The sequence below is a fragment of the Dichomitus squalens genome (genome assembly GCF_000275845.1).
Source record: "Dichomitus squalens LYAD-421 SS1 unplaced genomic scaffold DICSQscaffold_8, whole genome shotgun sequence".
Classification (NCBI taxonomy): domain Eukaryota; kingdom Fungi; phylum Basidiomycota; class Agaricomycetes; order Polyporales; family Polyporaceae; genus Dichomitus; species Dichomitus squalens.
This window is the reverse complement of record NW_006766890.1, coordinates 452,983-475,004: the sequence shown is the minus strand read 5'-3', so window position 1 is coordinate 475,004 and position 22,022 is coordinate 452,983. Positions and strand designations below refer to the sequence as shown.

Genomic DNA, 22,022 nt, shown 5'->3' with positions numbered 1-22,022 from the left:
ATCCTCACGGGCTACAGGTGTGACATATCTGGCACGCGGAGTCACAGATAGGGCGCCTGGAAGTTTGGAGGTTGTGAGTAACGCAGCTTGCCTCTACCGTCAGTGCCCTCCAGCACCTCTCCCCGTCTCTACTCGCCCTCTCCCTCCTATTCCTTCCCGTTGGCCTTTCTGCTATGACCGAAGTAACTGCCACGGACCCTACGCGTTCCGCCTCGGGCGGCGACACACTCATTGACAATGGCGAGGAGGAGGACTCGGTACGTTAGTTGCGTCCTCTGCATGCGCATCCGTACCGACTCGCTTTCCACATTCGTCCGCTAGGAAATCCTCTTAATGAAGCAACGCGTGGAGGAGATGGAGCGCGAGGCCAACAAGCTTCGCGAACTCCAAGCAGCCGCAGAAAAGGCCGAGCAAGGTGCCCAGGGAGGCGAGCAAGTGCCTATGGAGACCGAGGAGGACAAGGCTGCCGCAGATGCAAGGAGTATATACGTAGGAAACGTGCGTTCAAGGTCTCTTGTTTGGCCTTTGGCTATGGCTGAACAATGCGAATAGGTCGATTACTCCGCGACACCGGAGGAGATCCAGCAACACTTCCAAGCCTGTGGAACCATCAACCGTGTCACCATTTTGTGTGACAAGTTTACGGGACACCCCAAGGGGTACGTTTGCGCTTTTCTACTTCAGTCTTGCTGTCGTTCAACGTCTTTTTGGTGTTCCAGGTATGCGTATGTCGAGTTTGCGGAGCCAGAGTTCATAGACGCTGCTCTCGCCATGGACAACTCCCTCTTCCGAGGGCGCCTCATCAAGGTCAGTTGAGTTCCAGCGGATATCTGTCAACCACTCACACCCCTGCGTATACAGGTGACACCAAAAAGGACAAACATTCCTGGCTTCAATGCCCGTGGGCGAGGGCGTGGCGGATACCGTGGTGGATATCGGGGAGGGTACAGGGGAGGCTCACCTGGATACACTCCCTACCGTGCGCGTGGCAGGTGAGTTTGCATCACGCTACGGCTTGTATGCCTATTCTCACGTGCATTGTAACCGTAGGGGTCGTGGTAGGGGCTACTAATTATACAAACGGACGTTTTAATCTCTCGCTTGCTCTGTACTCTCTATCTATGACTGTAGCGTTGGGCCGTACGTCCTCATATTTCACGCCTCCCATGTTTGCGCTCTTCATGCGCGCGTGAACATCATCCCCTCTCCGTGCGTCTTGTGCAATGTTGCCTGTCGATTGGTCGCTGCCTTGGCTTCGGTTGCGTCGGTCAATGTCCCTGGTATTATTGGGGGTTGTTGTTCCCTGGATCGGGTCTCTGGCCGACTGTGCATCGGTGGGGGTGGTGTCCCGGTTTCTAATGTGGGAGCACAAAGTCGCCTGCTCGTGAGGTGAGTCACCCTATGTCGCTTTAGTCCTCAGTGGAGGCTTATTCCTTGGGGTCCATCATGTCGATGCTGGACCAGTTCGAGTAGTGATTGGCAGATGCGTCGCTAGCGTCCACGATGCTAGCGCGATTAAGGGCTTTATCGACGGTTGAGTGCACGTTTCACCGCCGCTGTTCGTTCATTGAGGCCTGATATAGCAGCTTCAGTCTCTCCTTTAGCACCATCCTACCATGCGACTGTCTCTGCCATTCTGGGCGCTATGCGACGTTGGCCATCGTTCGTTTCGCTAGATGCTCAATCCTATGAGGGTCTTCGCAGACACACGGTGGACGGACACCACCACCTTCTGGGAGGACTCGTGCTACGTGTCCGTAGGCATGGTGGCCACACCGCGGCTCTAATGAACCATAATATTGTTCTCGCTTAATGGCACGGAGCGACCGCAAACGCGCCCGCTAGACGCTGAGACGTCGCTGTCTCGGAGTAGCCAACGGTTCCAATCATGAGAAGCACCTCATCTACCCTGCGCGCGGCAGTCCTATGGCGTTATAAGGACGCGATCCTGCGGGGGCAGAAGGAGCTCCATTCCCTCCTCTCGTCTGCTGGTCTACCCTACTGACATCCCCCTTCGAGCTCAGTCATGTTCTGCAAGGCTTCCTTGGTGACTCTCGCGCTGGCCTTGCTGTCTACTGCAATTACTGCGCACGAGCATGCCGGAGTAGCCATCCCCTTCCAGAAGCGCAACTCCCTCACCAAGGCGGACGGCACTTTCGACTACGTCGGGACAGTGAAGCACGGCGTCAAGATTGCCAAGTGCGTATTACCCCACTTCTGTCCCAAGCGCTAGGCCAAGCTCATCTCTCCGAATAGCAAGTACCGTAATAACCTGCTCAACCTCCAGCGGAACACCGGCCAGCTCCCTCCTCAGGTGTCCGTCATCCCCCCACTCGCCGCGCTCCCCGCGCGCCTCGCCGCCCTCGAACACGAGAAGCGGCAGAAGGTGCCCCTGACGGACCTCAACGACGACGAGGAGTGGGGTGGGCACATCACGATCGGCACCCCGCCCGTCTCGTTCTTTGTCGATTTCGACACGGGCTCGTCCGACCTCTGGATCCCCGCATCTTCGTGCATGTCGTGCGGCGCGCAGCACGGAAAATATGACCAGGGGAAGTCGTCGACCGGCGCGAAGAAGAACGGGACTTTCACAATCACGTACGCGGATGGATCGGGGGCGAGTGGGCCCGTCTATACCGACACCGGTGCGTGCTGCGTTTACCAAGGTTGCGCGTTATCACCGTGTTGTGCGCTCATCTTGGGGTTCGGCACGCCGTGCATGGATAGTTGTGGTTGGGGGCGTCAAGGCGACCACACAATACTTCTCTGCCGTCACCGAGGAGTCTTCTGAGCTATCCGAAGGGAGTACGGACGGGATCCTGGGGCTCGCCTTCCCCGCTATCTCCAATCTGGGACAGGTCTGTCTGCAGCGCCAGCGTTCGCGTCTGCGCAAGCTGACGCTTGTCGTCGCCACAGAACCCCTTCTTCTTCACGGCCATCGCGAACAAGTCCGTCACGCAGCACGTGTTCGCATTCAAGCTCGCCACGAACGGCTCGGAGCTCTACGTCGGCGGCACGAACACGGCGCACTACTCTGGCTCGATCGAGTACCACAACGTCTCATCCGACATCGGCTACTGGGAGATCGGCGGCGCGAGCGTGCACGTCGACGGCAAGACGGTCAGCGATATCCCGGAGTTCGAGACGATCATCGACTCGGGCACGACGATCATGTACGGGCCCCCGGCGGACGTGAAGACGGTGTACGATGCGGTGAAGGGGTCGAAGGTGTACAATGAGGGGGATGGGCTGTACTCGTACCCATGCGATTCACCTCCGGCGCTGGCGTTCAGCTGGGGCGGGAAGTCGTGGACTGTGAGCGAGACCAAGTGAGTACCAGATCGCTAGTATGAGTCCTTATGTGGGAGAAGGGCTGACGACAAGGCAAAAGCTTCAACCTTGGCGAGACGGTGTCCGGATCTGGAGACTGCGTCGGAGCGCTGTCCGGCATGGACTTCGGCCTCGGGAGCGGGGTCTGGCTGCTTGGGGACAGGCATGTCGCTTTCTTCTCTTTCATCAGACATGATTCGCTGAATACCACCAACAGCTTCATGAAGAATGTCTATACCGCGTTTTCCGTCTCGCAGAATGCAGTTGGCTTTGCCACTTTGAAGTGATTCTCGTACATATCCCTTGATGGGACATTCCGCGCCAGATACATTCCTTACTGACCTGAATGCGATACTCTGCTTGTACTTTCACAATGTGCTCGAGTATACCTTGCCCTACGCTGCTGAGAACTGGACGGAAGTCTAACTGGATATCGAACTCTGTTTCTCAACGCACTTTGCTAATGACGTCCACATAGACGATGTAGATCCTGCCGCAGAGTACGGTTGTTTTTTGTCTATAGGCCCGCAGCTGCCTTCGTAGATGACCGTCTAAGGGGCTTCGGCTAGGACTGTTGTGAATACATAGTCGCCATCGTGGCTGACAGACGCGTGTATCTTCCCCAGATCACGCCCAGGCGCATCTGAGTGGTACTCCAGCCAAGGTTTCCGCTGGCCGTCTGCGGACAGAGAGTGGTATGTGAAGTTCTTCCATGTGGGCCGCAGAGGGAAGACTGCCTTGTAGGCAGCTTCCTTGATGCTCCAGCTACAATCAAAGCTGGGATGAGCACAAAGCCCAATAGTTGAAGACGCGTGGGTTGACATACCGCACGGCAAGGTACCTCGCTCGTCTGGCGTGATCAGCCAGCGGGATGGCATTCCAAGCTAGAAGTTCCTTCTCGCTCAAAACCCGGCGTGCAAACCGACTGGCTGTCTTGCCATCTATGAGGCGAGCTATGCGAGGCACATGGAGGATATCGACGCCAATTCCAAGGATGCCCATCCGGTGGCAACTCGAAGCCTCTGCACGGCGGTTGGTGGGCCAGCGGTCGACTACACAGATTCGGCGCCTCGTTCTACTGAACATCCGGCGCTCATGACCAATCAGAGATCGGGATCTGTGATCTTCTACCGACTTGGCTCCTCACCTCGACTACTGCCTGGACCCGGACCCTCCAAAAGCTTTGATCGAAAGTAAAAATTTGGACACCTATTCAAGAAGGATATTTTGTTTGTTAAAAGCGGCTCCACAAGTAGCAGCACCGAGCTACGTCTGTATCGGGGCAAAAACTTGTAAGCAACCATGTCTGGAGCGGAGCACGTCTACGCATCGGCGGCAACAAATAGATACTCTCAAGCAGCGGACGTGGTCGGGCACGGCCTCGTTGCCTTTGGATCGGGTAAACTCGTTGGCCTCTGGGATGCTGCGGTAGAGTGTCCATCAAGATGTGCTGTATGAAGTCGTCGCTCATCACCCAGCCCATAGGACTCTTTAGACCGAGGCGTGTATGCCACACTGCCGGGGCATGATGGTCTTGTCACATGTGTGCGCTGGATTCACGACGAACTTTTGGTCAGTGGAGACGACAAGGGGGTTATGAGGTTTTGGAGTGACGAAGGATCACAGGCATGCTGGTCCAGTGCATCACAAATGAAAGCCCGCAATGACAATTCTCCTCTACAGTGGAAGTCGTTCGGTGCTCACCAGGCCCATAAGACGGGTATAGCAAGCCTCTCGGTACTTGAAAAAATCGCTGTCACTGGAGCATCAGACGCTACTGTGAAAGTATGGAAGATCCCCGACAACGAAAACGGCAAGTTTTCCTGTAAAAATTCTCTTTATGAAGGTGCTCAAGAGCTCTCCTAGACAAACCATCGGAGATACAGTCAATCAATCTGAAGAGGGGCTATCCAATCTCCCTAGCCCTTTCGTACTTGCCGGGGACGACCTGTGAGCGAACTCGGACGTCTTGGATGGAGCAACAGACTAAAGATACGCCTGCACAGCTACGATTCTGGCGATTGGATCCACAGATAGGAATGTGTACCTATGGACCCGTTCCGAGGACAACGTAAGCAGGAACGATTATCCACCCGATTCTGAGGCAATCATCGCGTTTGTCTAGTTCGTCTCAGCTGCAGCATTACCCGGTCACGAGGACTGGGTAAAATGCCTTGCGTTCAAGCCGCCAGGCAGTGACGCTGGACCTTTGGTCCTGTCCTCAGGATCTCAGGACGCTACTGTTCGTTTATGGAACATTGAACCATTCTCACAAACAGCTCTCAGTGCGTCTGAAAGTACGTCCGGGGAGACAGATGATTTGCTAGACGCGTTCGAGGCATCTCTTGTGAACCTGGAGGACGCGGAAGACGGTGGTCGCTCCATTTCACTCAAGCGACACATCCTTACGGTCAAGTCTGCCCCTGGGAAGTGAGATTAGCCCATTCCTTTATGAGATCTCGTGTCTGACCAGATAACCAGCTCACAGCTATTTTCTGTGACATTTGATGCCCTCCTGATCGGACACGAAGCCGGAGTTACATCGCTCTCCTGGCGGCCGCAGCAGTCGGACTCCAGCGTCCCAACACTACTATCAACTTCGACGGACTCATCCTTGATCTTGTGGTCTCCTTCGACAGTCCTCACGTCGTCTAATGATGGGACGACCCTCTGGATCAATCGGCAGCGGTTTGGCGATGTTGGCGGACAGCGGCTTGGTGGGTTCGTCGGCGGTCTCTGGGCTGTCAATGGTAGAGATACTATGGCATGGGGTTGGAACGGTGGCTGGCGGCGGTGGCGCTGCCAGTCATTGTTAGAAGATACCGCCGAAAACCATCTTGAGGAGTGGACCGAGGTTGGCGCTATCACGGGACATCGGGCCCCGATACGGAGCATCGCATGGAGTCCGCGAGGGGAATATTTGATATCTGCTAGGTGGGTCTACATCAGGAGGCGGCCCCATAGGGTTCAAACTGACAGCAGTATCATCAAGCTTGGATCAAACCACACGCATACACGGCGCGATTCCCGCACACTCTCAAACCATCAAACCAGCCGTGTGGCACGAGATAGCACGGCCTCAAGTTCACGGGTATGACCTGATTGCAGCCGCATTCCTCGATACCCTGCGCTTCGTCAGTATCGCAGATGAGAAGGTGGCTCGGGTGTTCGAAGCACCTCGAGAGTTCGTCGAGATTGTCAACAATCTTGGAATCGCACAGCTCGATTCAGGAGTAAGTTCATCAATGTCGTTCGTCCATGTTCGACTTCCTGATGACCAATCGGGCAGGAAGCACGACCTCGCGCAGCAGCTGTTCCCCCACTCGGTCTGTCAAATAAAGCGTTGACGGATGGTAGGTCATGGAAGCTCCACCGGAGAGCCTTTGGCTGATCCATGCATGCAGCCAGTGCTGTGGCCGAGGTTAACACGGCGTTTGACTCCTCTCGAACTCATCGACGACCATTCGAAGGAGAGCTGGCCGCTGTCACCCTATGGCCAGAGATCGAGAAGGTCTTCGGGCATGGTTATGAGGTAACGCGGCCTTGGTATGAGCGCAGACGGCTCTCAATCTGATACATTGAAACAGTCCATCGCCCTTGCGGTATCGAACGACAAACAGTACATAGCTACTGCTTGCAAAGCAACCACTGCAGAGCACGCTGTGGTCCGAGTATACGACACGCGGACATGGCAACTCTTCGGCCAGCCTTTAGCCGGCCATAGCTTGACTGTGACACAGATTGCCTTCAGCCCCGACGACAAATTGGTGCTGTCGGTTTCTCGTGATCGTACATGGCGGCTTTTCGAGAAGAGCGAAGGTCTGTCATAATTGACTCCTGGATCATTTGTGGTGTCATGATTGGCTGACCAAGAGCGCAGATGGTTACGTGCCGGTGGCAGCGGACAAATCTCATAGTCGAATCATCTGGGACTGCGCCTGGGCACCAGATGGGGATACATTCGTTACCGCTTCTCGTGATAAAACGGTAAGCAACGAGAAGTTTGATACACAAGTCAGACCAGATATTTACTCTGTAACAGGTGAAGGTTTGGAAGCGTCCAGACGAGAGCGGTCAGAAGTGGGAAGCTGCGTCGACCATTCAAGCTGGCGCGGCTGCAACTGCTGTTGCGTTCGCACCTGAATCTTCTCAGAGCAAATCGTGAGATCCGGATCGGTATGGGCACTTCGTAGCTCAGATTGCTGATGTGATGCAGGATGAAACTCGCAATCGGGCTGGAATCCGGGGAGATCTTGATCTACACTTCAACTCGAGACACGCCAACTCAGTGGACCAAAGCACTGACCATCGGCACTCGGTACGTACCTTCTCATTGTTAATCATCAGCATCGCTGATGTGATTGTTCCCAGCTTGGCACATATAGACCATATTCACCGACTTGCGTGGAGACCAGGCAAGAGGGAAACACACCAGCTAGCCAGCTGTGGGGAGGATGGTACATTGAAGCTATTGACAGTCCATATTGCAGCGGAGTGAAGGCCGCGCAACATGTAGTAAAACTACGACGATGGGAAAGCTATGCAGTATACAGTGTAGGCCAAGCGGGATTAGACCCAAGAGCTGGTAGTAAGGAGACAATCGGGGATAGATGTTGGAAGGGTATAACACAGTGGAATGCGCGTAGCAGCGTCGTGAGTTAAATAGGATATACGGCAGCACGGAATGACGGGATAGCTTGGACCGGGAAAGCAGACGTGATAGGGATACACACATGGGCAAGGACGTGAAATCAAACAATATCGCGGAGGCTCATCGGAACTTCGGGCTGTATGAGAAGCGTATCAGACGTTATCAGATGCACACAGCGCTAGTGACACTCACGCATTTAATCCTATCATATCACCATGGGTCAGTGGTACGATCAGAGGAAGGCGGACGCAATACTCACTTGTAGAAGCATTCTATAGACCGCAGCATCTCCACGTCGCCACCCGTCGCCGTCACAAAGTTAACGACAACGCCAGCGCGTGAATAGCTGGGAGCGATAGCAGGAGCAACGCTGAGCAGAAGGGATTAGTTCAATGAATTTCCAGATTGCTACATGAAAGTCGGCCATACCGGTGCGCATATTCTTCAACGGCCTTGGGCAGATCTATCGTCGATGCGTAAGGAGTCATCCAGAACGGCCGTCAATACAACTGCACGCACCGTAATTAATGACCAGAGGAATTTGAGAGACCTCGGGCGTTTTGACCTGAACATCGTAGACCACAAGCACTTTCGTTGCCGTCGGACGCATGACGCCGGGCGTAGCCCTGAACTTATTCAAAGCGGCCAACTTCGCACCAGCGTTCATGTCGCCATGCTGACATACAAGTTAGTCGAAGCCCTGCCCCATGCACTGCCATGTGAGAAAGGCTTACCAGGGGAACTGCGTCCAACCCACGACTTGACAGCTTGTACACGACAGCGTCTAGCGCAGCCATTCCACCTACATGGATAATCGCTTGTGGGATATCTAGGTCGTCAAACAGATCAGCCAGCGCGTCGAGCTTCCACTCGCGCGCCTGTGCGGTCTCCGCACTGATAGCGCCTCGTCCGGAACCAATCGTGCCCAGGCTGCCCTGGGGGAGAGGCGCATCCGAGCGCCCGCTGGCGGTGAATGCCAGGTACAAGTAGAACTGCCTGAGGCCGCGGGCGCCCTGGCTCGTGTCGGCATGTGTCACATTGCCGTCGCGACGGACAAGGACACGGACAGGCTCGCGAAGCTGGATGGCGGACGCAAGGTTCAGGACATCCTGCGGCACGGTGTTCGAGAAGAGTGCGGTCTGGCGCTCGATCTGACCGTTCGCCGCACCATTGGGACCGTCCAGGGGCGGGGAGTTACCGATTCCCGACAGTCTACGCCGGAGAGTCTGCGTCGGGGCCAGGAGCGACGACTGGCTGCTGCTCGCCTCGAAGTTCTGGAAGGGAACTTGAGGCGTCGAGCCGGGCGTGCCCAGAGGCGTGTTCCCTCCGGCGTTGATGGAGCGCGAGCGCGGCGGGGGCAGAAGTTTGATGATCTGGAACACGAAGTCATGCAGGTTGCGAGCGATGAGCTGGTCAACTTCGTCGAGGACCAGGAACCGGACATCTGCACCAGATAGACCTCCGGGGGCAGTGAACAGGGCGTGGAGCTTCTGTGGCGTGCCGCAAATGATGTGTGGGACGTTCTGCTGCAAGAGACGCAGTTCTTGACTGAGATCTCCGTTGCCTGACGTCGTACCGACACCGAGAGCCGACTTAACGCCGATGGGACCACCTAGATCACGTATCATCCGCTGCGCCTGTGTAGCCTGATCGACAGTCGTGGATATCATAACCACCAACGGGCCTCGATAGTTCGTCCTCGACGATGCATACATCACCGCGATATGGATCGCGGGGATGACATACGCAGCAATGCGTTCTTGGGTCGGCGGGGCTTGCGCAATGATATCAGCGCCGCGCAAGAGGAAGGGCAATGCACGTTGCTGGATTTTGTTGGGGGGGCCGACGCTAGCGCGAGAATATGAACACGCGGCACACTACACCACAAAAGCGTACTCACCCAAATGTGCTCAAAGAACGCAGTAATTCCGGGGCAAGGTTCAACTGTTCCCATTTGGTAATCACGGGGCCACCGTCGCGCGATTGTGCGCCAGACAAGCTTTCGCCCTAAAACGCAAACGGTGAGCGGCGGGAACCCGACGGAGCGCGAGCGGTAGTGTACCGAGAAACATAACGTACCCCAGCAGAATCACGGCGGAGTAACGTGCTAACCGAGCGGCGCTTATCCCTGAACATCATGTCCTGCCTGCCCATGCCTTGAGGCGAATCCGTGTTGCGTAAAGGGATGTCTAGCGTCCCGGCAGACCATGTCCGCATAGGCGGGTTTGGCACGCGGGGATTATGTCTAATGTCAGGCCGCCCAGGCATGCCATGGCCGAGGGCCGAGGTCGAGTTCAGCAGGGGAGGAAGGCCTGGTGTCAGATCGGTTGGCGGCAATCCGCCTCCCAGCAGCTGCGAGGTTTGCAAGGCGGCAACACTGTTGTTCGCTTGGAACTGCTGAGTCTGCAGCGCTAGAAGCTGACCAACCGACGACGTGAGCGTATTCAGTCGGCTAGTAATAGTCGTCATGTCCTCCGTGGGCGGGGTCTGGTTCGGGGCGATGTTAGCGATTGATCCTCGTGGCCCATTCAGTCCGGCATTGATGAAACTTTGACTTGGGACGGACGAGGGCGCGAACGGATCCTTGAACTCGGGCGGGGCATCCAGCATCGAGTTAGAGTTCGAGGACAAGACGCGCGAGATGAGGATATCGACCTTGCGGTTCACATCATCGAGGGTCCGATGGATCTCCCGGTTAGCCCCCTCTAGCCGTCCGACCCGATCCAATAAATCGTTAAAGACGGGAGAGGCCCTCAGCTGCGTTTCCAAGCTCGACGACGCCGAGAATTCGATGCTGGGCGCGAAGTGGCTCCCCGAGTCGAGTGATGATGCGGGGGAGGAAGACACGAAGGGGGCATGCGTGAACGCGGACCTGGCATTGGCACTGCTCGACTCCTGCATGACCGGCGGCGTCCCCAATCTCTCCCTGCTGCGCAGCGCCATGCTGTTGTAAAACGACGCGGGGGCGCCGAGCTGCCCGTTCATGGGGATGGGCCCAGACGTCGGACCCGGCGTCTCATCACCATCCAGTCCCCCGTTATTCTTGGGAGAAATGTTTAGGTCACGAGAGATCGACGAGCTCAAGAGATGCGAGTAAGAATGCCTGTCCGATGAGTCCTGACGTAGGCCGGGAGAGTTACGCGCACGCTCAGCTGGGGACGATGCCTGCAGGCCGCTGTCGATCCTCCGGTCTCTCTCGTCCTGCGGTGGACTCGGGGAAGACCTGACAGAGCGGTAGTCCGAAGGGGAGATCGAGAGCGAGGAAGACATGCTGTACTGCTGGTCCCGGGATATAGACTGCCTGAAGCCGAGGGGGAAGTTGCCGTTCGCAGTCCCGTTTCCGTTCCCGTTCCCGCTACCTTCCTCGTCGTTGAGCCGCATCGCGCCGGGGAAGAAGGGGGTCGAGGCAGGGTTCAACGCGGGGCTCCGCGAGGGGGGATCCATGAGAGGTATACAGAGTTACAGAATGGCGATAGCACGACGACACTGCTGTGAGCGATGAGCCACAGCTGGCTGCGGGCTGCACTAGAAGGGGAATCGCACCTGTGACGTCTGGAAACCGACCTAATAGGAAGCCATGCGAATGAAGGAGGAAGAAACAATGGAGATGGTGGTCAGCTCTCAAGCGAGCTGGCTAGTGGGAGCACGGACGTCGAAAGTTGCCAGGCCGGCTGGGGCTGGGTTTGATTGGCCCTCATGCTTACGAAACATCAAAGTGGATGTGACTGATTCTTGATTCTGGAAAACATATGGTACATGCGATGATAACAGACAACACTTCGTGACATAAAGGAACGTGGCGCAGACTGGCTGCGAAGATACAGACAAATAACGTAGAAATGTACAGCAGTAAATGTGCAGGATGGTCTACGGGACTTCAAGGGACGATGTGGGGACGACTGGCGTCTAGATGAGCGTCTGAGGGAAAGTGATTTGCCCAGCGAACACGAGTGGCCGCTGGGGCGCGTGGCCGTTCCTGTTCTGATCTCCAGCAGTGGTGTTCCCGCCAGCAGCGAATATCCCTACCCGCTTGGCGATCCCCGCAACCAGCTTCGTAGGCCCAGTCGCCTTCTTCGGAGCCTCGGATATATACTCCGTCTTCTCGACCGTAAGACGTCTAGAAAAGACAGAAGCGGTCGCCGTGAGCAACCAGCCAAGACCAAGACTCGGAAGCGTCCCAATACTTACTTGAGTTGTCCGTACTTGTTTTGCCAGAACGACCGCTTCTCCGGCTGCGGATCCTTTTTCTGAAGATGCTCCTGGACGATCTCGATAGTCTCGGGCAAGTCGATGACGTTGAAGGTCACCTACGGTGGGTATGTCAGTACCATCACAGTATTGAGATTTACGGAAGAGGGTGAATATGACAAGAGCCGCATCGCCATGAAAACACAGACAGATCACTCCCATGGTCGCGAGGAGAACATGTAGAAATCATCTTTGATGAAACCCTAATAATCCCTTATCATATTTGGGGTGGCTCGAGTGCAGGGGAACATTCTTGCAGAAGACCTCGTGATGTTCATGTCTGCGTAACAGCTCTGCTAGAACCGCGTTATACAACACATCATGCCAACAACAACGGAGATTGAGGCGACGTCCGGCTGTCGTTCGAAATAAACATTCATGGCGGAGGACCAATGACGCGTCCAGTTCATAACGAGATGAGTTCAGTCAAGCTTGACGAAGCTGTGACAGCTAGCCGAGTTGACATGTCTGCCTCCTGATCGCACGCGTGAGCCAGGAGGCAAGCAGTATGTCACTCGGGCGAGTCGAGCGAACATGTCGGCCCCAGCCGAACACATGAGATGTCGACCATGAGTATTTTTCGCCATTGTGCGCTTAAGCTCGAAGCAAGGCGATAGAAGACGACATGCCACGCGGCAAGACAAGGCATAGGCATGTGCTCAAGCACAATGTTATGACGCCTGAGTCGGTACTCGAACGAGCAGATTTGAGTATTCATAGATACGCTCATGCTCGCCTGATAGGAGTTAAACGAGCCGATGGTTATCGGTGAAAAATGGCCAACCGCAAAATCGCGTGACAAAGGGCCTTTCCAGACGCATGAGGTCGAAAGTGGGTGGGTTCCACGGAGACACAACAAGAATCCAGGAAGTGCGACCGTTACACGGGACGACCCGACAGATGTGAAAGAAAAGATAAAGACTTACGATGATATTCCTGCCCCCCAGTTCGGTTCCGGACAAGTCCATGGCCTTCCTAGCTCCGTCGGGAGTAGTGAAGTGGATGGTGGCGTAGTGGACGCCTTCGACGGGTGTCCCCAGGCCCCAGTACGGCTTGGGGAGGTTGCCGGTAGGGACGCAGACACCACTGCTGGCCCGGATCTCGATGCGAGCAATGGGTCCGCACTTGTCCGAGAAGTGCTTCCAGATATGCTCCTTCTCGACCGAAGAGCTCAGCTACACGTCAAACACGCCACCCACAGTGAGCGATGGGGAAGCGTCAGCCGATACAATAGCCCTTAATCACCAAAGTGACGTACGTTTCCAACGAAGACAAAGGACCACTGAATGCGGTTCGACTTGACCTGGGCAATGGTCTTCTTGATCTCCTTGCGCAGCTCCGCTACCCTGCCCGCCTGGGTTTTCTTGACGGAGGCACGGGCCTTGCCTTTCGTCTTCTTCGAAGGGCGAGACGGGCCCGCCGTAGGCTGAGGACGAGACGGTCCCGCGGTGGGCTGAGGGCGAGAAGGGCCCGCGGTGGGCTGAGGGCGTAGTTGGTGGTTAGGCCTCCTAGGACCAGCCTCGAAATCGTCAACAGTCTCGACACGGGCTGGGGGAGGACGCTGAAAATATTGTTAGCGTACAATGGTGTATTATGCATCCTAATCACGAACCTTGCTCGCGGAATTTCCCGTTACGACGTTTTGCACGGACCCTATGGAGCTCAGGGAACGAGAGGGGCAACGGAAGCGAGCCATGATGACGATAACCTGTAGGAGTCAGTAACGGTGCGATTACCTTTGAACGACTGTCGCCGGCTGTTGAGCCTCTTGCTGGGCGAGCCGGGTGGTCTTGGGCAGGAAGTGGTTGGGAAATGAATAGGGCCCAGGGCGAGCCCGCATTTATAGGATCACGGCTGTACCCAAGCGAGCACTCCGCTTTACCCGTTTTTGGCGACCTGGCCTGTGCTCCGGAGTGCTTTGACGGAGCAAAAACGTGGCAGGGTGCGTCTTGGAACGCAACGGCCGTCCGAGCCAACGTTCTTATAGTACCCCGTTTAGTCGGACAATAACTTTCTGGGATGAGACCCACGTGGCGCGCTTCGCAGGCGGAGTGTCACCGGCGCATCACATTCGCGCGCTCCGTCGCGCTCCCTCTCTTTCGCCCGCTCGCGCTCGCTGTCCGCAACAGCAGACAGACTTCTTTACACTGAGCCATGGCTGCGCAACATCTATCGGCGTACCGTGCGATTGTGAGGGAGGTCAACAGAGCGGTGAGCATTGCCCTTTGCCCGTCGATCGTCGATCGTGGACTCAGCCTGGCCGCTAGTCTATCAATGCTCGCGCGACGAGACCAAAGGTTGTCTCGCAATGTATACGGGCCATCTTTGAGAGCTCGCGAGAGGACAAAGACACAAGTCGGTTCTACCATGACATGCGTAATGCGGCAACGTTCATGCGCTCCCAGCGGATACACAAGGTGAGACGTCAACTGCCTTTGACACTGCTCCTGCTCAAACACGCAATGGCCACGCTTGCTTGCAGGAGCTGCTAGAGCGCTACAATCCTATGCATGGGCTATCACAAGAAGACCGCATCAAGAAGACGGCAAATCGTGTCGGCCTCGACATGCCTATCGGCGGTAGTGGACCCAAGGATGAGGACTACTGAACCCGCACGTAGCTGCCTCCAATATCATCTGCCATTGGGAGGAGGACAGGCTGCCCAACTCCACGTATGCCGCATCTAGAGAGTCCAAAGAGGTCCCGAAGATGCGTGTGCACTCCGCTGACCATCTATCTCACCATGGGTTTGTCGCATTGGTCAAGAGTACATTTTGTGCCGGCATTCCAAGAGTGTGTATTGTACATGAGGGAGTCGTGCCAAGCCGTGCAACAGTGGATGGAAGTGTATACTCGAGGGACGTACATCAATCTGTTGCCTCTCTGTATAGACGAGTTGCGTGTTAGTAGGGACGTACACGTAGATGAAGGAAGAGGTACTCATGATGTAGAGAACATTATTACAGCTAGAATGTGCGATTGGTAAGAGGGACCGAGCAAAATACGACGAAGTGGAACACACCGAATGAAGACCTCGCCCAACGCGCCGTTCGACTTTCCATCCTGGAACTCCTCGGTGTTCGCGAGCTGGAGGCACACATTAGACGATGTTACCGCGACCATAGTGATTCTCAAGCGTACTTGGAGGTTCATGTAGCCGTCCGTGCTCACCAGGAAGCCCTTGTACTCAAGCCCCCACTTGAGACGAACGTACACGGGCTTCCCCGTGAGCTCCTGCATGAAGGGTTTCGGGTTGACGGGGTTGACCTAGGCGACACGCAAAGACCTTGTCAGAGAGGCATCCTGTAGCGATCGCGAGCGCATCCACGTACCGCAGACATAGTGCGCCAGACAAGCAGTGGGTGGCGGGACGGGGAGATGCACAGGGAGACAAGACGTCGTCGCCGACACGCGCGGAGTCGCAAAATGATCGCGGTGAACGCCCGTCGAGCATCCCTGTGCGACGCACATATAAAAGTCCTCTAGCGCTCCTCCAGGGGGCTCCCTCCCCGCCCCCCGCGCGTCCTATTCCCACTCGTCCACACACTTCGTCGCTGTAAGGTCGCCCACATCGAATCGGAACCGGACACGGGAACACTACGACCATGTCCGACCATGAGGCTGGGGGTATGCCGCCCTCGGACGACGACTTGTCCCTTCCGAAGGCCACCGTCACAAAAATGATCTCAGGTGCGTGCCATTTCCGGAGCACTGCGGCCATTCTTGGGCCTCGTTAGCCACGCAATTAACGGCCCGCTGTTTCTCTTAGAGCTACTGCCGAACGACATTACGTGCGCAAAGGAGACGCGAGACCTGATTATCGAGTGCTGTGTAGGTGAAGTCAACATTCCCCGTTTCCACGCTGAGACGCGTATTGAGGCGTGGTCCGCGATGCCTTGTAGAATTCATTCACCTAGTCTCGTCTGAAGCGAACGAGATATGCGAACAGGAGTCCAAGAAGACCATTGCGCCGGAGCACATCATCTCCGCGCTCAAGGTGCGTTACGTTAGAGTGCCGGATGTTATGCTTATATGCGGCACATTAATCTTCTCCCATCCAAACAGCGACTGGGCTTCGAGTCCTTCACATCGGAAGTGGAAAGTGTGTTGAAGGACCACAAGCAACAGCAGAAGGTGCGTCGTCGCGAGTACAGGCGTGGCATGTAGTCTAAAGTGACGCGCGAATACAGGACCGCGAGAAGAAGGTCTCCAAGCTAGAATCCTCAGGACTGACAGAGGAAGAGCTCCTTGCACAGCAAGAAGCCCTCTTCGCCCAAAGTCGAGAGAAGTTCCGCACCGCCGCCCAGCAATGAGCGACCATGATCGCCCTCATCTTTCCCTCTCTTCATCTCTCCTCAGTCGGTCGGCGCGACCGCATCCTTCGCTATAACGTCACGACTTCACGCCGCTGTGGGATACTGGACACTCGCTCTCCCCATATTGATGTATTATCAGTACAGAACGTGCGCTCGCATACGGCTTCCCCGTTGTAATTTGTCCTTGAATTATTCACTTTGTACCTTTCTCTGCTAGACGATCTTGTAGAGCTTGCAGCCTGCGATGAGGCGAGTCGCCGTTCCATAGTTCCATTTCTTGACTGGTCCCATGGGAATTACGCCCGAGGCGTGGTAAGCCCTCTTGCTCAATAGTGAACGAAGCTGAGACGGTTGCGTATAGGGTGGCTGCGTGACGCATCAGAACGAAAGTGGAAGGCTCTCACAGTGATCACGAGTTGTGTACCTTGCCGTACATCACCCTGGCTCAGGACCAAGCCAGCTCCCAGACCCCCCAGGAAACTGTTACCCGCGCCTGAGATAAGGTAAGCTGGGATTATTGGTGGGAGGGGACTGATATAGTCACCGGTAACTTCGACCACCTTATCCGAATTCTCAGGGCTCCAATATGCGTCAACCCAAGTGAGCGGCGAGCCTCTCGAGGCCACGCATGCACCCATCGCCCCGCTGCGAATGATGACGGAGCCTTGTCCGTGAGGCCCGACACCCATATCGAGGAATCGACTGCACGCCTCCTCTACAAGCTCCTTGGTGGGCTCTTTGGGCATGGAGAGCAGCGACAATGCCTCTTCTGCATTCGGACTGTACCGTCTTGAATGCTTGCGCCTTACTAGATGCTGCCGATAGACGTACCTCAATATGCTTACGGCTGGAAGTACCTTCTGTAGCGCAGGGAGCTCTTCAGGTACACATCGATCCTTGCTTTGCTCCGTTTCAGCCCCCCTTCACGGAAATGTTGTGTAGTTACGTACGGGAATAGGTTCGTATACGGTGGTGGGGCTCCATCCTTCCTCCTGCTCGATGTCGGAGATAATGGCAGCAGCTCGTGAGGGCGAGCAGATGAAATGAATGATGTCCGGCTGAGCCAGCTTAGTATTGCTGAGATCGCGCGGGGTTATGCGTACCCTCGGCGTCAGGTATTCAAAACTACGAACGACCGTCAGCACTCATTTCGTCGTCTCAATTGGTGAGCCTTTGACCTACCCGCGATGTTCCCCTCTGTATGCGTTCAGCGCTCGAGTCGTCCCTCGGGTTGGGTCATCTCTATAGAGCCACATGTCGGGCCCGTACGCATCGAAGGCCTCTTGTATGTGTCCCGGGAAGTCGTGTCCTCTATCTACGATCATGCCCACCTTCGAAGGCGGGAGCCTGTAGGCTAACCAGGTTAGAAGGCGAAGTCTCACAGCAATCGAGTTTCACGTTCTTACCACATACGCGCCCCGATGACAGCATACGTTCCTCCGCCTCCGATCTGTAAGTGTGGTATGAGTTGAATCGGCGATCGCGCACATAGGCAGGGTTCGTATGAGGGGCTTGCCTGAGGTGCCAACGTCTTGCCTGTGGGGTTCCCGTCCTCGTCTGCGAACGAGAACTCGTCGATGATAAACATCCCCAGCGACACGAAGTGCCGACGGCTTGTGCTTCCGTCATCTGCCATAGTTCACGGTCAGATATCGAGTGGTGTCTGCGTCAAGTCCTGGCGGACTCGACAAAGCCAAGTTGGGGAGGACCGTAAGGCGGAGTTGAGATAAGGTATACTACTTACTTCCTTTGCGATCCTGTTAGATCGAGATAGCAGGGTGACGCAGATACGATCTCTCGAGCTCGTTCCCTGGCGTGACGTCAACACGCTCGGCTCTCGGTGCCATCGTAATCATCCGTCGCAGCTCACTGTAGCCTCATCAAGAAAAGTCCATACACAGACGTGGATCGGCGTTCAGGCATTGCGAGGCACAATGGAAGTCCGCGCGGTTACGCTGGATACGGTCAACGTCGGGGAACTGGACGAGGTGAGAGAGTGACTAAGATTCGAATCTGTAGACCCCAAGTAAATTGCCCATGATATTGCAGTTGTATCAACGAGCATTGAATCTTGTTGATGTGGAATCACAAGTACATCTAAAGAAGTACTACCATCGCATAGACAGTGTCCGTAAGTTCCCATGGTCGCCGCCCAGATTTCGTGCTGAAGCGTATAAGATATGCAGGAGGACTGATCGGACGTCTGCTACCTCGTCTTTTACTGAAGGAACGGGGACTGTCGTTGAGCGCAATGACGTTCGGGAAGACAGAGGCCGGCAAGCCCTACATTGCAAGTACTACTTCGCCCCTTTGCCTCTTCATACGACACGATGATGACTGGCTAGACATTCTAGACATCCGTGATCGAACCTCCCATTGGCTTCAACATCACGCACGACAACGGGGTCGTCGCCATGGTCTATAGTACGGGACAAGAGCTATACCCAGATCCCCCAGCGTATCGCGTCGGTCTGGACATCATGCGCCTCCAATTACCGAAGCGGGATACATTTCCCGGCTTCGTTGAGATATTCAGCGAACAGGTCAGCTAGATGCGTTCTCTCAACAGATCAATCCTGACGTTGTTCCACTGCCTTAGCTAACGGCTCTAGAAAACAGCATCCTCCTCCCACCCACATCTGCCGGGTCACTATCACTACACGAGCAGTTGCGTCGATTCTATCTCATATGGACGCTAAAGGAGGCGTATACCAAGGCGTTGGGTCTCGGGATGGGATTCGACTTCAGCCGCATAGAGTACGACGTCCCGAACGATGTCGTCCGCATAGACGGCGTTGTTCCTCGAGGGTGGACGTTTGATCGGTTCGAGCTCCAGAACGAGGTCAAAGGCGGTCAGGTGGAAGATTATGTGGGGGTAGTAGCAAGATATGTCGGGGAGGGGGCTTCGGAAGAGCGGAATGTCATTCCTTCCCCAAAACCTGAATGGCTGAAGGTTTACGATGCTGCACGATTTTTGGAAATGTCAATTGAGAAGCTCGGTAGTAGTTAAGCGGTGTTTGGGATACTTGACTACTTGATGAGCTTGAGGAGTAGATGGCCTGTCTGTATTGCAGCGTATATGCTTCCTATGGCCGATCTGAATATGTATGTGCATAGTGGGTGGTACGGGAGGGTACCGCATCCCGGGGAGTCAGGCAAGACGGCGTTCGAAAGAGGCGGTTGAACATGAACATAGAGACCTTCCGAATGTGGGCAGGTACCGGCTGCCGCGTGATGGGCTGCGCTTGCCGCGAGCTGGGACAGAGGAGCCGCCGCGGCGACCTGCAGGATACGCGAGGCTGCTTTAGCACCATCTCTCAGCCCTAATCTCTCCCTTCATCTCCTACGCCCGGGCTCCTGTTACGGGTCGCCAACGGTCTCGCCATTCCGCCTTCTGCCATCTGCCATGCCACGCGTTCGCTCTCTAAGGACACAGGCCCTCTCACCCAAGCGCGATATGTCCCCAGGACCTCCTTCACCAACTTTCACCGAGACTACCAACGCTTCTGTCCTCAACTTCGGCCCCAATGGCCCAGAGAAGATCGTCACTCGCGCAAACCTCAAGGCCAGTATACAGGCTTATGAAGGAGTGAGATTCCTGCGCACGTTGTCTTGCGAAGACCTTCACTAAGCCACGCTTCCTTATCACATAGCTACTGAACAGTTGCGCGAATTATCGCTCGGTACTGTTGACTATGTCAAGGGCTGCTGCTCAATTCGCGGATAGTATGGAGGCATGCGCGGGGTATGTAATTCGAGTCTCTTCTGGTGGAGTTACAAGCTCATGCCGCGCAGGCTCAAAGGACCAAATTACGAGTCTGGGACTAGGTTACAAGCGGCTGCAGGTCTTCACCATCTGATGAGCAATCATTTCCATGTTATGGTACGTATGTCCCTTAGTCTGAAGGTGTCAGAGCTCGACGTATCGTAGGCCGAAACCCTGGATAAGCAATTCGAGAAGCCACTGCGACAGCATCTCGAGGACTATCGCCGTGTAGTCACGGTAAGTGATCCGCCATTAGCCTCTTTGAATTCTGAATTTAATGCGACTTCTTTCTCTTAGGAACGCTCGAACGCCTACGAGAAGGCGCTGCGCGAGAAGAGCAGGATTATTCGCCAGACAGAAATGGGTAACCTGAAACAGAAGGGCAGAAGTGAGTCCTCGCGATGCCCCCTTCTCGCAATAGGCTATTCATCCCGTTTCAGACTTGCAAAGCTTCCGCGAAGCATTGGCCATCTTGCAACGACAGGTTGATGAACTGGACGAGCTCAAAGCCTCGCATTACCAAGAAATCGTAGAGCACGAAGAGGAAGTATGGGACTTCGTTCAAGGGAAGGTCTGTCTGGTCGTCCGTTCTACCCTGGACGTTTTCGACCGCTTCACCTCCAAAGCGTACGTCCTCGTCTGTCCCCTCTGTCCTGTCGACATTCTGAAAACTATGTGGCATGCAGCTCCGACCCTATCATCGAACCCATGCTGCAAACGATACCCGACCCCTTCGATTCCTACGGCCCGCCCCCAGCCGAGGACCAAATCTTCACTATCCTCCCCCCACTCTCCGTCATCGCCAACGTACCGTCCTCCTCCCCCAGCCCCCTCACGACCACCCCCGAGCTCGAGAGCAGCGACGGCCTCTCGTCCGGCAAGAACTCCTGGTCCCACTCCGGCGGCTTCTTCCCCGATACTGCGGCCGCGTGGGCTGACGTACCCTCCAGCTCCTCTCCCCAATCCGGCTCGGCGCCAGGCTCAGGCGCGACATCCCCCGCGAGGTCCGTCTCTCCCCCCGCTGTCGTGTCACTGCCCAAGTTGTCCTCGCCCACGTCGGGAGTCAGCAGGCGGCACTCGAACCCCGTCCCTGGCTTCGTGCACCACCCGCGCAAGTCCGAGTCGAAGCTACGCAGCGTTTTGTCCGTGTTGGACGAGGGCGGCGCGTCGCTTACAAGGCAGAACGGGAGTGAGGGCGCGGATGGCGCGCACACGCGGAGTATGTCTGTAGACTCTGGCGCGAGCGTGGGCGCATCATCGGGGAACGGCAAGGCGCCAGACTTGGGTGGGGTAGGCTCGGACGTATGGGGGCGCGTCTCGAACTCGTCGAGAGACGAGAGCGAGGAGGGCGACTCGACACCGAGAAACACCCTCCGCGCTAGGACACAACCACCTCCACTGCCGTCGTTCGAGGATCACTTATCCGGCGAGCGGAGTCGTAGCCCGAATTCGGACGATACGGCAATTCCTTCGCCTTCGTAGTGATCGATGCTCTTTCGTCTCCTCGTTCATCACGGACCCTCTATCCATGCGCTACCTCTTCGTCGTGATACTTTTGATGCACGCAAGCTTTCGCCCCGAACAGTTTTGGTTACTTCGGCTGGCAGTTATCCTCGTATTTCCATTGTGAACGTTCGCTTTGCCACGTTGTGATCTGCATGTTCTTCAGGCCCGGATTCATTAATATATGCGCGATAATCTACTTCTAGTA

The 22,022-nt window shown here is 55.7% G+C and overlaps 12 protein-coding genes across 12 annotated transcripts; 7 read left to right on the top strand and 5 right to left on the bottom strand.

Annotated features, from left to right (window-relative positions):
• Window positions 1-321: 321 nt before the first annotated feature.
• DICSQDRAFT_56434 (RNA-binding domain-containing protein) lies at window positions 322-996 on the top strand (the record flags this gene model as incomplete). Its single annotated transcript, XM_007364217.1, has 4 exons — window positions 322-498; window positions 553-659; window positions 720-807; window positions 862-996. Coding segments are annotated over 4 exons (507 nt in total), but the record flags the coding sequence as incomplete, so codon positions are not given.
• Window positions 997-2,026: 1,030 nt separating this feature from the next.
• On the top strand, window positions 2,027-3,617 carry DICSQDRAFT_145919 (protease; the record flags this gene model as incomplete). The annotated part of the gene is made up of 6 exons (XM_007364216.1): window positions 2,027-2,199; window positions 2,257-2,645; window positions 2,728-2,858; window positions 2,917-3,329; window positions 3,392-3,493; window positions 3,548-3,617. 6 exons carry the CDS (start codon window positions 2,027-2,029, stop codon window positions 3,615-3,617), a joined length of 1,278 nt encoding a protein of 425 aa, XP_007364278.1.
• Window positions 3,618-3,881: 264 nt separating this feature from the next.
• On the bottom strand, window positions 3,882-4,332 carry DICSQDRAFT_57108 (4'-phosphopantetheinyl transferase; the record flags this gene model as incomplete). The annotated part of the gene is made up of 2 exons (XM_007364215.1): window positions 3,882-4,095; window positions 4,157-4,332. The coding sequence occupies 2 exons, from the start codon at window positions 4,330-4,332 to the stop codon at window positions 3,882-3,884; spliced, it is 390 nt and encodes a 129-aa protein (XP_007364277.1).
• A 300-nt stretch (window positions 4,333-4,632) lies between these two features.
• On the top strand, window positions 4,633-7,828 carry DICSQDRAFT_56462 (WD40 repeat-like protein; the record flags this gene model as incomplete). The annotated part of the gene is made up of 15 exons (XM_007364214.1): window positions 4,633-4,758; window positions 5,014-5,176; window positions 5,197-5,296; window positions 5,323-5,401; window positions 5,456-5,760; window positions 5,812-6,110; window positions 6,150-6,264; window positions 6,323-6,563; window positions 6,620-6,683; window positions 6,735-6,862; window positions 6,918-7,153; window positions 7,206-7,317; window positions 7,373-7,491; window positions 7,547-7,648; window positions 7,702-7,828. 15 exons carry the CDS (start codon window positions 4,633-4,635, stop codon window positions 7,826-7,828), a joined length of 2,316 nt encoding a protein of 771 aa, XP_007364276.1.
• A 408-nt stretch (window positions 7,829-8,236) lies between these two features.
• On the bottom strand, window positions 8,237-11,425 carry DICSQDRAFT_145917 (uncharacterized protein; the record flags this gene model as incomplete). Its single annotated transcript, XM_007364213.1, has 6 exons — window positions 8,237-8,351; window positions 8,411-8,444; window positions 8,501-8,657; window positions 8,716-9,829; window positions 9,882-9,988; window positions 10,061-11,425. The coding sequence occupies 6 exons, from the start codon at window positions 11,423-11,425 to the stop codon at window positions 8,237-8,239; spliced, it is 2,892 nt and encodes a 963-aa protein (XP_007364275.1).
• A 280-nt stretch (window positions 11,426-11,705) lies between these two features.
• On the bottom strand, window positions 11,706-14,131 carry DICSQDRAFT_154159 (uncharacterized protein). Its single transcript, XM_007364212.1, has 5 exons — window positions 13,842-14,131; window positions 13,488-13,790; window positions 13,156-13,404; window positions 12,170-12,288; window positions 11,706-12,098 (listed from the first exon to the last, which is right to left on the bottom strand). Exons 1-5 carry the CDS (start codon window positions 13,923-13,925, stop codon window positions 11,888-11,890), a joined length of 966 nt encoding a protein of 321 aa, XP_007364274.1. The 5' UTR covers window positions 13,926-14,131; the 3' UTR covers window positions 11,706-11,887.
• A 252-nt stretch (window positions 14,132-14,383) lies between these two features.
• DICSQDRAFT_145915 (uncharacterized protein) lies at window positions 14,384-14,837 on the top strand (the record flags this gene model as incomplete). Its single annotated transcript, XM_007364211.1, has 3 exons — window positions 14,384-14,440; window positions 14,497-14,646; window positions 14,712-14,837. The coding sequence occupies 3 exons, from the start codon at window positions 14,384-14,386 to the stop codon at window positions 14,835-14,837; spliced, it is 333 nt and encodes a 110-aa protein (XP_007364273.1).
• Window positions 14,838-15,096: 259 nt separating this feature from the next.
• Window positions 15,097-15,570, bottom strand: DICSQDRAFT_168597 (small nuclear ribonucleo protein SmF; the record flags this gene model as incomplete). The annotated part of the gene is made up of 5 exons (XM_007364210.1): window positions 15,097-15,112; window positions 15,148-15,195; window positions 15,252-15,316; window positions 15,371-15,496; window positions 15,562-15,570. 5 exons carry the CDS (start codon window positions 15,568-15,570, stop codon window positions 15,097-15,099), a joined length of 264 nt encoding a protein of 87 aa, XP_007364272.1.
• A 264-nt stretch (window positions 15,571-15,834) lies between these two features.
• DICSQDRAFT_145913 (histone-fold-containing protein) lies at window positions 15,835-16,542 on the top strand (the record flags this gene model as incomplete). Its single annotated transcript, XM_007364209.1, has 5 exons — window positions 15,835-15,919; window positions 15,999-16,064; window positions 16,132-16,226; window positions 16,295-16,363; window positions 16,420-16,542. The coding sequence occupies 5 exons, from the start codon at window positions 15,835-15,837 to the stop codon at window positions 16,540-16,542; spliced, it is 438 nt and encodes a 145-aa protein (XP_007364271.1).
• Window positions 16,543-16,738: 196 nt separating this feature from the next.
• Window positions 16,739-18,181, bottom strand: DICSQDRAFT_57323 (Ribokinase-like protein; the record flags this gene model as incomplete). Its single annotated transcript, XM_007364208.1, has 7 exons — window positions 16,739-16,911; window positions 16,970-17,038; window positions 17,090-17,325; window positions 17,377-17,441; window positions 17,496-17,670; window positions 17,728-17,892; window positions 17,952-18,181. 7 exons carry the CDS (start codon window positions 18,179-18,181, stop codon window positions 16,739-16,741), a joined length of 1,113 nt encoding a protein of 370 aa, XP_007364270.1.
• A 401-nt stretch (window positions 18,182-18,582) lies between these two features.
• Window positions 18,583-19,555, top strand: DICSQDRAFT_145911 (uncharacterized protein; the record flags this gene model as incomplete). Its single annotated transcript, XM_007364207.1, has 4 exons — window positions 18,583-18,676; window positions 18,702-18,706; window positions 18,900-19,088; window positions 19,145-19,555. The coding sequence occupies 4 exons, from the start codon at window positions 18,583-18,585 to the stop codon at window positions 19,553-19,555; spliced, it is 699 nt and encodes a 232-aa protein (XP_007364269.1).
• A 396-nt stretch (window positions 19,556-19,951) lies between these two features.
• On the top strand, window positions 19,952-21,793 carry DICSQDRAFT_145910 (uncharacterized protein; the record flags this gene model as incomplete). Its single annotated transcript, XM_007364206.1, has 7 exons — window positions 19,952-20,134; window positions 20,199-20,290; window positions 20,341-20,428; window positions 20,477-20,548; window positions 20,609-20,699; window positions 20,752-20,938; window positions 20,998-21,793. 7 exons carry the CDS (start codon window positions 19,952-19,954, stop codon window positions 21,791-21,793), a joined length of 1,509 nt encoding a protein of 502 aa, XP_007364268.1.
• Window positions 21,794-22,022: the final 229 nt, after the last annotated feature.